This window comes from Diprion similis, chromosome 7 (genome assembly GCF_021155765.1).
Source record: "Diprion similis isolate iyDipSimi1 chromosome 7, iyDipSimi1.1, whole genome shotgun sequence".
NCBI classification, from domain to species: domain Eukaryota; kingdom Metazoa; phylum Arthropoda; class Insecta; order Hymenoptera; family Diprionidae; genus Diprion; species Diprion similis.
The window spans coordinates 9766336-9780531 of NC_060111.1; the positions used below are offsets into that span (position 1 = coordinate 9766336).

General features: G+C 35.9%; 1 protein-coding gene across 1 annotated transcript in view; it reads right to left on the reverse strand.

Annotated features, from left to right (window-relative positions):
• The window catches only part of LOC124408169 (maltase 1-like), a 33544-nt gene extending 19587 nt beyond the window's left edge, over positions 1–13957 (reverse strand). The window contains exon 1 of the mRNA XM_046884909.1: positions 13764–13957. Within this exon, the coding sequence (XP_046740865.1) occupies positions 13764–13947 (184 nt within the window). The 5' untranslated portion in view covers positions 13948–13957. The remainder of the gene's footprint in view (positions 1–13763) is intronic.
• Positions 13958–14196: the final 239 nt, after the last annotated feature.

The window sequence follows — 14196 nt, forward strand, 5'->3', positions numbered from 1 at the left end:
CGCTGAAGCGATTAAAGTGAAACTTGGGCAGTTAATGCCTTATTTTGGCAAAAAGTGGAGCGTCTTTTTACTTTTTTAAAATTTCAAAAAAAAATTTACAGATTAGTTACCACCCCCAGAAATTGGCCAAATTTTCACAGTTACACTGAATTGATCGAACTATCCGGTATGATGCAATTCGGTGGTGATGAAACACACATTTTGAGCCCAGTCCCATGAGATTTGATGGTGAATTGATGAAATGGCAGCTGATCTGGTTTTCGATTACGAAAAACACCGAAATCTCATTTTGGCGACATTTGTTACCGACCTTTCATGCATGCCACTAATTTCTTACCGACATTACACGCATACATTAGCGGCATGCGCGTAATATCGGTAACAAATGTCGCCAAAATGAGATTTCGGTGTACTTCGTAATCGAAAACCAGATCAGCTGCCATTTCGTCATTTCACCATCAAATCTCATGGGACTGGGCTCAAAATGTGTGTTTCATCACCACCGAGTGGCATCATACCGTATAGGTCGATCCATTCAGGGCAACTGTGAAAATTTGGTCAATTTTTGTGAGTGGTAACCAATCTGTAAAATTTGTTTCAAAATTCTGAAAAAGTAAAAAGACGCTCCACTTTTTGCCAAAATAAGGCATTAACTGCCCAAGTTTTACTCTGATCGTTTGAGCGGTATAAGAGTTTTGCATCCCCGCGTTTTCGAGGTGTACAACGGGTCTTTATATGCACCTTAACCAGTACTCGGCAAATAAAGGCTAGATTTAATCTAACTTATTTTAACTTAAAAAAAAATCATGATTACAGAGTGAGTCACCCCCGGGGTGTACCACTATCTTGCACTTACAATTGGTCGATGGGACTAAGGACTAAAAGTTTATGATCCAGCTAATCTCACTTGCGGCTACACTATTGATGAGATCGACGGTCCTGTTTCATCATTCGTGTGTGCTGACAAGGCATTTCGGTAAATTATCGATAACAACTCATCGATCCATCGTGGGACATGCCATCCATCGCGTAGCTTTCACAGTTTACACGTGAGCGGTAACGAACAATCACAATTCGGAGGATAACAAAGGTACCAACGATATTAACCATTGAAAATCGATCACGAACACTGCAAGGTGTCACACAGGTTATGATAAATGACAACCAACCAATATAACTCTGGAGATTACAACGATCTAGGTATGTCGACAAAATTGAAATGTGCAAAATGCAATAAATTGGTAAAGCTGATAACGTACGAATGTGAAAAATGCCTACAACATTCCCATAAGAAATGTGCAAAAATACATGTGTCTTATGATAGCAATAACGAGTTGATGCTGTGTCCCGAAAAAGTAGAAGTAGCTCCAGGTAACGATGGCCACTAATTGTAAGCTGAAAATAATCGATATATCGATTAATCCAGCCCAAAAAAAAATAATCGAATGTGACTCGATTGAATCGGTAAGAATTAATCGATTAATTCGTATTGTGTTGAAACGGCGCATATAAAAGTAAAATTTCGTAAATTACAGTATGTAGTCTTAATAGCGAAAAAATCATTTGATAATCTATAGGGCCAATCCACCAATTATCAACGAATGATTTGGACGCCAAAAAATTGATTTTTCTGAAAATTTATTCTCTTTTAATGTGTACTGAGATTGGAAACTTCATCAAGTTTTAACCTTCTAGGACTTAGCGTTCGCCAGAAATCCCACATCAAAGTTTATCATGTTGACCTGAGTCTGAGGTTTAAGTAATTATTTTCGTATCGTTACTAGTGAAAAAAAATGACGAAAAAAATTTATCTTATGTGAAAAACTCTCACCTTTCCGAATGTATTATTCATTTTTAGATAGCTTCTCAAAATCTACCTTAAAAACACGTTTATAGGCAGAAAACCGCTTTCTCATGCGCCGCCAAAATTTATCTTATTTTTGAGTTTTTCGTGTGAATGCTGGGATTTTTTCAGTACGGAACCCAAATTTTCACAGTGGGATGGCCATGGTATCTCACGTGAGATAAGTTTAATTGATAAAAGTCTGTTAATAATACGCTCATCAAATTTAACGGGATATTCTGATTTTTTCAACCACAACTTTGGTTTTTAACCCGTTGAGTTTTTAACACCTCCTACTAACAAACTTACGGTCACACGGGATTCAGCGGACCCCACGTAGAAAAACAGATCCTTTTTGCGTACTATTAATGTATTGACTTGAATCTTGCGCCAAACTCCAATTTAGAATTTCTTTTAAATAATTTTATAGTTGTTTTTTATTTAAGATTGTAAAATAGTAAAGAATCGATAAGAAACAAAAAGTCGCGAATTAAATCATATAGGTACTTATTAAATAAGGCAATGATAATAATTAATACTTTAATCACATAAATTGATATTGTGTGGCGTCATTCATGTGAGTAAAAAACAAAAACTGATTGTGAGGAAAAATAATCGAGTCGGTCGATTAATCGAGTTTGAGAAATAATCGATTATACTCTTAATCGAGAAAAAAAATAATCCATCTAATTGAAAATCGATTATCTTTGGTCGTTCTTGTACCCCAGAAAATATAAAATGGATGAAAAGCTTGATGTAATAATGAAGCGAATGGGTGAAGAAGGCCGCTCAGGAGGTAGTAAGAGATGAAATAAACAAATCCGTAAAAAAAAATTAACAAATACTTCAACGAAGAACGGGTGCTAATGAGAAAAGTACTAGTGACCACAATGGGACGAAGAAAGTACGGAATGCTGCAGCGTTAAAGGAAAATGTGAGGAACAATAAAAAAATATGCAATAATGAATGAACCAGCGACCAAACAGAGCAGTAAAATTACAGTACAAACCGTAAATAAAAACATTCATACTATAAAAGAAAGTAGTAGTGTAAATAGAATAGTGATAGAGCAAAATAGAAGGACAGAAGTGGTCTGCTTGAACACAGGGAACAGAAAAAAGTTGCAAAATGTCACGAGAAAAAAAGTCAGGAAATTACTCAACAAAGACACCAGTGATAAGAAAACCGAAAGTCAATATTATAGGAATAGATATAGACGAAAAAAACTTGCCCAACGAAGAATTGATTCAGAAAATCTGTAACCAGAATGAAATAGAAAAAGAGTATACGATAAGAAAATGTAATGCAGAAAATAGGAGAACTAGAGGGGTAGCGTAGTAAGCGTATTAGGTTTACAAACTTAATAAATCATTCATCAAGAAATGGAATGTTTCCAGAAAACTGGAAGAAGTCGGAGATAGTACCGGTTCTGAAACCGAATGAAATACACAAGGCAGAAGAATTTCGACGTACAAATACGCTGCCGCAATACGAAAAAGTGTTTGAACTAATAGTGAAAGAATAATTCGGTGAATATCTTGAAAAACACAAATTATTAACCGGAAACGAATATGGCTTTGGAAGGTAAATCTTGTGAAATTACAATACAAAAAGTAATAACAGAAAAGAAAATATGCGTAAATAAAGGAAAAATTATTGGAGAAATTTTTATTGAATTAGAGAGAGAATTTGAGACAGTAGATCGAAATATATTAATACGCAAAGTGGAAAGACTCAGGATAAGGCAGACAGTGCTAAGGTAGTTGAAATCGTATCTAGAAAATCGCTCGCAAGTACTAATGGTGAAAAGTCGGATGAATTTTAAAAAAATATGGGATACTGCAAGGCTCAGTCTTGAGATCCCTATTATTTTTCTTATACATTAACGATGTAATAAATGAATTTCAAAACGATGTTAAGATAATACTGTTTGCGAACGATATAATTGTTTATTCGCAAGGGAATGGATCAAAAGAAATTGAATAAATTAAATGCACTATTGAAAATTAAAAAAAAAAAAATGTTATGCAGAAAGAAACTGAAAATGAATGCGAAAAAAATAAAATACATGATTTTTACACGACCAAAGCAAACGAAAGGGATCATGTTAGAATAGTTACTAAAAGTGATGAAAACATATAATGAGTACTAAATATGAAGTATTTAGGTATAATTATTGACTCGAGATTGAATTTTAGCGCACATGCACAATTCATTGTAAACAAAGGTGGGAAAAAATTGAGTTCTCGAAGTAGGCTGGGAAAATTTTTATCGCCACTAACTGGATGTACCGTATAAGTATAGATCTACAATATCGCCACATATCGAATATTAGTAATATTACAGTGTAGAAGAGAGACAAGAATCGACACCGTGTGAAGGCACTCCAGTTTATAAATGTAATGGAAATAGTAGAATGTCATGTGACATTATTTGTGCACACGCTAGTGTTAAAGGAAGAAAGAAAGAAAAGCAAATGATAGAACGCTGCAATATGTAGGTAACAGATAGGGCATGATAAGAAGACAAACTGGTAACTTAAGGATGCATTCTTATAAAAGGCGAATTTGGTGAAAGGGATATATTATTTGCAGGGATGAAACTGTATAATGGAATACCGAATGAGATGAAGAAGACAAAAAATGTAACAGAGCGGAAAAGGAAGCTGGTGGAATATGTGAAGCAGCGTCGTGACTAACGACAGGCTATTAAATTTATGTATTAGTTCAGTATGTATGCTATAGTTTGGTAAGTAGCCAGATAAGCGAATTTTGTAACGATAGGTGTAAGTAGTGGTATTGTTGTACATGTAAAATATGTAGCGCGAAGCGCACCTATGAGATAGATATAAGATAAATAAATCTCTCTCTCCTCTCTCTCTGTCTCCCTCTCTCTCTCTCTCTCCCCCTTATGTATGAGCGCATCATCGAGAATTGCGCCTAAAAAAGTATCTGGGTCATTCCACATGCCGTCGACCTGAGAAAAACCCACATCTTCTCTGAAATGATTCAAACTCTGCGATACATTTTTTTCAGTCGGTCAAAGAGTGTGTGCGTGTAATTCTGAGTGGACATTCATTCGAAGACGTTTACACGTTAGCAACCGATAAAATATAGGTACTTGAATATAGAAAACGTCTTATTTTTTATCCACTACAACTTGAAAAGTCTATATTATAAGAAAAAGTTGACAATGAAACAGTTTTAGTTTTGAATGTAATTCAAATCCATGAAATGAAAAACAATAAGCCACCTCTGAAAAACGATGAAAATTTAAAAATGCTTTAGTTTTTCAAATTTCTCGAAAACCATATTTTTTGGCGGGGAACTTTGGAAAATATTTCTCCGAAAGTGTAGAAAAACTTGTATTGATTTATGCTTAATTAATTAGAAATACTTAAAAACAGAAGAAAATAGGAACAACTAAAGAAACTGAAGTATACCGTCAAAAGTGCACGTCATTCAATGTCTTCTGAAGATTTTGTATGAATCAATACAAAATCTAAAACCAAACTCGCACCATAAGTGAAAAAATGTATATTTTAGATATACAAATTATATAAATCCATAAAGTCTTCAGAAACCATCGAGTGAATAGAATCTTAGATTCTTTGGTTTCTTTGATTGCACAAAGTGCTCTGTATATGCTGAAAGGCTATTTTTTCAGAAATTCATTTAGTTAAAAATTTATATCCACTAAATTCGGTCCTATAATGTGTTCTTTTTCACTCGTCTTTCCTTGGATTTCCTTAAGGTGCCGCTGAAGTGACTTGAAAATATCAAATCGTGACGTCATAAATACGTGCAGCGCCTCTGAACGTTGAACGGTGAACTAAGGCCGCTGATTTCATTGGCTTTTTCTGTTAGATCCAACCAATGATGTCAGTTACAGATCGGAACATACTTCTGGTGGACCATAAACGGGCTGCTGTCACATGAAAAACGCGTATACGAATCAAGCCATGTTTACAAAAAAATAACTGATAGTATAAGTTTTCCCGGATAACGTGTGTGCTTTTGTACGTGTGAATCTCCCTGGCGAGGGTGAAAGAAATTGTGGAACAGTGCAATCAGTGAATATTCAACATGCGGTAGCTCCGATCGGCCATGTTTGTTGTCGCGTGATTTTATTCACTTCATCATTCTTTATTATAAACATTATCAGCTATTTGCCTGAGCAGTGACTGAGATTCACACGTACACTATAATTCAAGCTACGATTTAAAATATTTCCGAGTAAGATTCATACTCTCGTTATCGCAGGATTCGTATAGGCGTTTTCACCCAATTTCCCCGCTTCTGACGTCACGAAATATATATATGACATGCCAGGTCAGCGGGGCCTTAATACTTACTTCCTGCTTGATACTTGTTCATTCGTTTTGATTTTTAATTGTATACTTATTTTTATTTGATTCTACCTATTTGACTTTTATCTCTGCACTTTTATCATGTTTCTCTGTACTTCACATGGTTGTGTCTCCGTTCCTCTTACTTTGACTGTACTTTGGTTTTTTTCGGTAAGTTAAGAATTTTTTATTGTATTCTATTTTCTGAGTTGGTATTTGTGGTTTCTCGTTTTTCAAATTTTAGTGTTGTGTTTATAATTCTTATTTAGGACAGATGGATCGAAATTGTCCTAAATTGTCATAGACATTGATAAAGACTGACAATAACAATATCCTTAGAAAATTTTCTCAAAGAATAACGTAATTTGATGACTGCTATCAAGATCACCTTATCTGTACGTTACCACCGATTAACAGCTTATCTCTATAGAGTTTTACACAAAAAGTTTTACTTGATGAGTCTGGTAAGAAATAACCTATTTTGCCAGCGCATGCCTGATAGATTATCAATCAAGCCGCTAAACCGAGTGATTACACACGGCGAGACGCAATCTGGTCGAGAGGTGACACTTCTAAAACACATGAACACGACTAGACCCCGTGCAGCGGAATTTGGTTACACAGTTTACCATAAAAATCACTCCACTCTAACTTTATAACAAACAAACCCGACTCTACGTGTAATCATGAAAACGACTCAAGCTACGGCCACCAAATAAGAAGATCGAAAAACTAATTTCGAGCACGTTTCGAGACTTCAATCTTCAAGATGGCTAGCTGTTATGCGGACTGCCGCGACTACTTCTCTCGAAATTCGATCGCGAACTTACAATTAGCGCTTATCGCTTATAAAACTTTTCGTACTTCTACGACAAAAGGTAGCTTCACCACAACGGATAATTTCTATCTAAATTCCTCAAAATCGACACTCCATTTCTAAACAAAAACCTGGAATCTCAGCCGCAATGAAAACAAAAGTGATTAGCTCCGTTACGTGGAGCTGGAAGTTAGAAAATCTGCCGTTACGGTCCGCAATAATGTGCGGTTTTTATTGGCTCTACGATTACGTATTTCTTAAATTTAGCACGTCATTATGTTGATTTCCGCTGTCGCGGACGCTGATAGGCGGTTAGACTCGTTGCTCCAGGGTTCGTCCATGGCGAAGTGACGGCTTTGCGATGCAGTGAGGTGCTGTTGTAGCGAGGAGAGGCTACGACTCGCTGGCCAACGACGGTAATCTCGTCTGTCCCGGTTTCCCTCGATGGCTGAGGTCTACGTTGGTGCTCCCTTCGTAGCGTCGTAACAGGCCTCACTCGCGGTGTTAGCCTAACACTTGTCGATCTTCCCTCAGAACACTCGCGTTGTTATCGCCAGATGTTGTCGCGTAATTCGTCGCCGACCCTCTACTTGATGTCACATATACTCGAAAACAAAAATCACCAAAAATCCTGAAATATTTCATTCGGTAGCCTGTAAAGTGTCCCCTCAGATTTTCGGATGCGTGACCCTTGTCCCGACGCTTTCGTCCAAAATTATCTACGATTACTATCGCGAAATTCCTATTTTTGGGTCCCGCCTAGGATTCGAGAGCCGTTTGTAACGTGCATTAAAAATGTCATGTATATTGTAACATTTTCGATTAAAACAGCTCATACATCGACACGCCAACACAGTCGAGGTACGCGACAGTGACGCCGAGGCAACGCGCTCGCTACAACCGTGCCACGAGATTGGAATAAGAGAGCTGACGTTGAGCGGTCAAAATAACATCAGCCTAGCATGGCGTCCCTCTGACTTACAATATTTATACCGAAAGGTTATGCTCATCAGAAGAGGTCACACTCTAACATAACGTCATTCTAGGTAAATTTAAAGTAGGCAAAGCGCTAATCGAAGATGAAATCCAATTTCCGATGAGGGAACTGTGTAAAGCGGCTGGATCCCCTAGACTAGAGGGAGTAAATGCAGTAGAAGTTATAATTTTTTCAATGAAACCCTAATTTACGAAAAGCAGGATCGCAACTGACAAGTTACGACAATTTTACTATCTTCAATTCAATTGGCGTGTAGGCAATTATAATTAATAACATCTATGTTATCGCATTAGCATGGGTAAAAGTGCCACCACCTTGTAAATTTCTATTTTGATATCTATCGTTTCATTGAATCTGTTTTAGAACGCAATATTTGCTTCTTCGTTAACTAATTACTGAATCAAAGCCAGGAATGAAGTGCAGGGATACAGGACGACCTAACAACCCAGCTCTGTGCAATACAGCAACGGGTGGAAACTCTGCGTCTGTCAGCTTTAGGGTTTCTTCAGGGATACCAAACGGCCTAACATCTTGCATCTGTAAGTGCAGCAACGAGTGCCAACGCCGAAATCAATGTAGAAGGGAGTGCGGGAACGGCCTTACGGCTTGACTCCGCTGTAGGCAAAAAGGAAGAAGGGGAAGGGCAGTCTGAATTTGCTCTAGGTGCAACGGTTTCACGATCTGTCTCACCAACAGTTAGGACGACAGAACCGGACACCAGATTGCATTTGTTACAACGAATGAAAATCTTGCGTCAACACGATCAGACAGGAAACAAAAACTAAATAATAGGAAACTAACATACCTCCTCCCCTATGCAGACAGAGTGCCTTTCAAAATTTAATGTAAGTCATTTGATTGATCAACAGGGACAAAAAAAATCCACTGGCACGGCGTTTCACCAATGGGATGAAAGTCCTCAAGTGTACCAGCTCGCCAAAAAAAAAATTATCCGATCAAGCTGAAAAGTAAAATGATTATTTTCCTATTGGATGGTACTACTCAAACCAAAAATTAATTCATTTCGACAAATACAGACTGAAGTGGAGGAGGTCCAATTTTTGGACTTTCGCTGCAAGGCCTTATTTTCAAACGCTTGCAACTTTTTTCCTGATGCAAAAAACAAAATTTCACCTGACATGTTTTCAATAGGGTTCTTTTTCAATTTTGAATAAATCATACTTATTTAGAAATAAAATTTTCTTCGGCGTTCATTTTTGAAATTCAAAAATGAATTTAATTTTTTTTTAAAGTTGGATAATTTTTTTAAATAATTTCAAATGAAAGATGAGATTTTTTCCAATAGGATTACCAATTTTCAAAGTGGCAAATTTATTAGAGTATAAACAATTGACCAACCACAAACCGCGCGGATGCCCCAGCGGAGTAGAAGCCGTGCGGCCCTTCATCAGTGCACTCACACTGGTAAGCTTTCTGAAACTTCCTTATGACGATTTCTCACCTTACATAATATTACACTCTGTTAATAAAACTGTCATATGTTTTATTCAGAGTGAAGTATAATTGCAATATGCCATGTTATACAAAAATACTGTATAATTAATATTTCTCATAATTATTATTCAACATAATCAATATTTCTCAGAATTATTGTAGAATTATCATTCTGTTAATTATACGAGTATATAATTATGAGAAATATTGATTTCATATCATTTTGTAATTGTGTATGTGTGTGTGTGTGGGTGTGCGAGGGATGGGTTAGGCTATATATGTCAGGGTTCTTAGATTCCTGACACGGTGGTAGCAGCAGCAGCGACTTCTGTTCACAATATTCTAAATGTGGTATAATTTTTGTTGAAAAATATTCATCAGTATTCGAGCTATGCCCGTGAACGTAAATTGTTGAACATCTGGAAACCATCAAATTTTTTGAAAACAAGTTAAATACAAACTTGTAGTATTTTTTCACCCTGAATCGATTGCAGGTGTTTGAATATACGTAACTCTCTTAGTAGTGCCGTAAATAGAACTTGCAAATGTTCATTCACTGTTTTATAAAAAAAAAGAATGAAAAAAAGGTCAGGGTATAAAAAAAATTGAAAGTAAAAGCAAAAAGCTTTCAAATAATGCTAACAGAGTCGATTTATCTTTCAATGTGATACTTTGAGAGCCGATCGTAATTTTGATGGTTGTACGTCGTTATGACGACACCAACATAATAACAATTATTTGCGACGCCTACCTGTACCTATTAATAAAAATTCATGACTTCGTCAAGTTGTTTGCAAAATTTTCCAATTTGACCTGACTAAAATTTTTGAACTTTATTATAAGAGAAAGGTTCTATGCATTTTTGCTCTATCTGTAGCAGTTCTCGTAACGTTCGATCTCAAAGTTCCGCAGCTGAAGAGAATGACAATTATTTTTCTTTTTCGTAAAAAACAAATCAAGATGCAATTTGAACGGATAAGATCCTTATTATGTACATAACCGTAAATATGAACCATATTTTTTCATGTGCCATTTGAGTCCCTAAATATCGCTTATTTGATTGGTCTGTTATTTCAACTGCCATTTTTCACCTGGCATACAATCAATTGCAGAAAGCACTTTTTCGGCAGTATAAGATTATCAGATAGCTGAAGATATTGAGTCACTCAGGAGATATCCGGTTAAATAAGATAGAGTTAGAACATATGTTATGCTCAAGGTCAATTGATTAAAGTGGATCACATGTACCTAATTGAAATAAAATTTACGAATCTAAGTAACGACACATATTCCACTCTGTCTACTCAACGTCAATTTATTGTTTTTAATGATAAATTTCATTGATGTTTGAAATTTTAGATATACCATTAGGTAGTTGGCCTATCCACTGTCGGGCAGTCATAGAAGACCTAAATATTTCTGTCAGGGACAGTCCAAATTATACCAGTGCATGAAAGTGATTATACTCCTGGATGTTTTATCTGTGTATAAAACTTTGGACTACCATAGTCATATATTGCACTTCCATTGCCGTACAGACATAAACTTCTGCAGTGAGAAAATGTTTTAATCTTGGAAACTGCAAACAGAATCCTAAAATCACGTTTCTAAAGAGGCAACATCTTTTAACCGATTATATCTCTTTGAATTTCATTACTGTGCCAATTTAGAGATAGATTATGTGACTAATTGGCCATCATAAGTAAAAAAAAACAAAATTGAAATACGACCATATAACTTGGAGATACGACTGAAAATTGGGCGGGGCCCACACATCCCGGTAAAGCAAATATATCCTGAAAAATAGATGTGGTATGTTGGAGATAATAAAGTGATCATGATCTTACGAAGAGAAAAGTGATTATTTTACTCAGTAACATACAACGGTATTGATTTTATAACTTCAAAGTTATACGCATTCATATAGTCTATTGAAAAATTTGTCTATTCAACTATTTTCGCACAAAAGGATTCGAATGATCGAAAATTCAATGCACGATCATACTCTTAGAACAAAGGTGCACATGTGCCATCTATTCATCCAATCTTACACTTTGAATATATAACAACATCCGATTATCCGAACTAGTATAAGCACGCACTACGGAGAACTCGAATAGTACAAACTAGAGAATTGAACGCATATTTTTTACTTGTAATCAAATGATTTATTAATCGTTGAGTTATATATTATTTGAGGAACGTGCATTTCAAGGCAAGCCAATAAGTACGAATGATCAGTCACTGTAGCTCGGTTAATACGGGTTTAGAGAATGAGATTAACTTGATTCATCGCAGACTTATAGATCAAGTGAATTCCGAAAGTGAAGGATCTACTGTAAATACTCGTTGAATGTACAGCAGCATTCATCACACAGCTACTAATTGCAAATAACTAGATGCTTTAGTAGATTAAAATTAAAAATGTAAGTGACCCATGAAGGTACAAACGTGGAATTTGAGACGGATAATTTTAATAACATTATAACTTTTTCGAATTGGAACTTTATTTTTGAGTTTTGAGCACTTCCTGTACGGAAAAAAGTATGATCTGATCCGTTTTTTGTGCAACTGCCTGATCTTTCCGAATATAAAATATAACGTGGATCTTCAAGTAGTACCAGAAACCACGTCGTTTTAGATTTTGAGTTCTGTACATGAAAAGGTCAGAAAATGAATTGTTTGAATTTTTTTGCGTTTTTTTGCGTGAAGAAACGAATATTTTCGACTAAATCCTTAAAGTTGTAGGAGTAGAATGGATATGAGATCATGAGTAATGGTTGATATAGAAACAAATGCATAACAAATGAAATTGTTCCAATTTTTTTGTATGACAAATCTAGAATTCAGAGTACATCTTGAAATTTTCATACTGGATTGAGGCTAGGGTAATTTTCAACAAAAAATTGGTATCAATATTATATATAGAACAGAGAATATAGAATATAGAATATTTTTGCTTCGTGATTTTTTCTGTTGGTGCCCTTGCTCTGAAACATTTTTCTGAATTTTTCCAGATTTTTCGGAACAACCGCTTCTGAGTTACGATTTTCTTTAACCGAAAAAACAACCATTTTTCAAACTATGAAAAATCTCACAAAAGTGTATGACTAACGTAGAACAGTATCCCGCGCGCAAGAACGTGGTGCACATTTTTCTCATATTTTTCTCACTTAATTTTAACACTAAAGCTACAACTTTTATCCATCCATAGATGTACAAATACTATTTTTTGACTGTAAGAATGAAAAAAATTTGAATTCAAATGGTCGGTCACAAGAAATATTAATTTAATCAAATATTCACTGTGTGCCAAGAATAGGATGTGTAAAAAATTATTTGTTCCAGTGTTGATTTCCCAGAAACTATTAACCACTCACTGAAACAACCAATTTTTGCACCATGTATACGGTGATTGTAGCTCTATCATTGCAAATCTACATGTACATTACATGTACAATTGGTAATGGAGCTGGAATCACCGTATACATGGTGCAAAAATTGCTTGTTTCAGTTCGACGTTAGTCACACAATGTTGTGAAATTTTTCAGATTTAAAAAAATGGTCATTTTTTGGTTTCAAAAAAAACGTAACTCAGAAACGGTTGTTCCGAAAAATCTGGAAAAAAAACAGAAAAACTTTTCAGAGCAAGGACAACAACAGAAAAAATCACGAAGCAAATCAAAAATGTTGTGGCTGGAGGCTAGGTGAATTGACGTAGACAGCCCCATATACAGAAGTCAAAACGTCGACAAACGTCAAATTGAGTTCATAATAGGAATGAGGATAGTAAGTGCTAAGAATTTAAGGAAAAAGATGCAATTCGAAGAAGTGACAAAATTGATCAACGTGTTTCTCGTAAAGCATAAGACCTGCAGATCTAAAAATGAGCGGATAACACACTATATACTATATAAACATCGAAATTTCGACCCTTCAAAGCCGGCCGAAGGTTTGTAAATCAAATCAACTGAAATATATTTCATTATCGTCTTAAAGCTTAAATTCGTTAAGACTTATTGATTTTGCTTTTTGATATCTGTTTCATCAGCTTTGTTGGCTAGTTGGGAATCGGGTGATTAACTTCTTGGCTGGTTCAGCTGGTCTACTTTCGGATAATCAACTGAGTTAACTGTCTTGGCCTGTTTCAAGTCAGGCTTCGTGACTTTTCTGATTCTCAGTTGAAATACGCGGTGTCCGAATGTAGGGATTTGGTTATTATTGTATCATTCCTTGAGAATGCGCCCTTCCAGTTGTTTCATTTATGCAAAGTTCAATTACAAAGTATTTGCTGACTACGCACCCTGAAGATCGCCAATTCCATCGCTGTCGCTATCCTGAAAGGACCTCGTCCAAATCTGGTAAACGATTGTATCTTCCCACCATTCTTTATTAGTTGAATTTTCGGCCTTTGTTTGCACGGTAAGGGCCAAGATTATCCCGAGGACGACACCAAGAAGCGACATGGCACTCCGCACGCTTGCCATCTTCGCCAGCACTCTATGCGGCTGATTCCGGTCACTTCTCTTTATAGATTGGCTCTGACTAACGATATCATTGGTCTTATCGCTAATATTTTGATAAGGTATTGGTTTGTTTCTGTGGCTGAAATTTGAACTTGAATTACTAACGAAGTCAACGTGATATCTAATTTTCTAAGCCCATCGTTGTTGCAGACTTGAGCATTAGTAATTGTTACAGCTTTTGTTTTCAAGATTATTCCCAAATTTTTTATT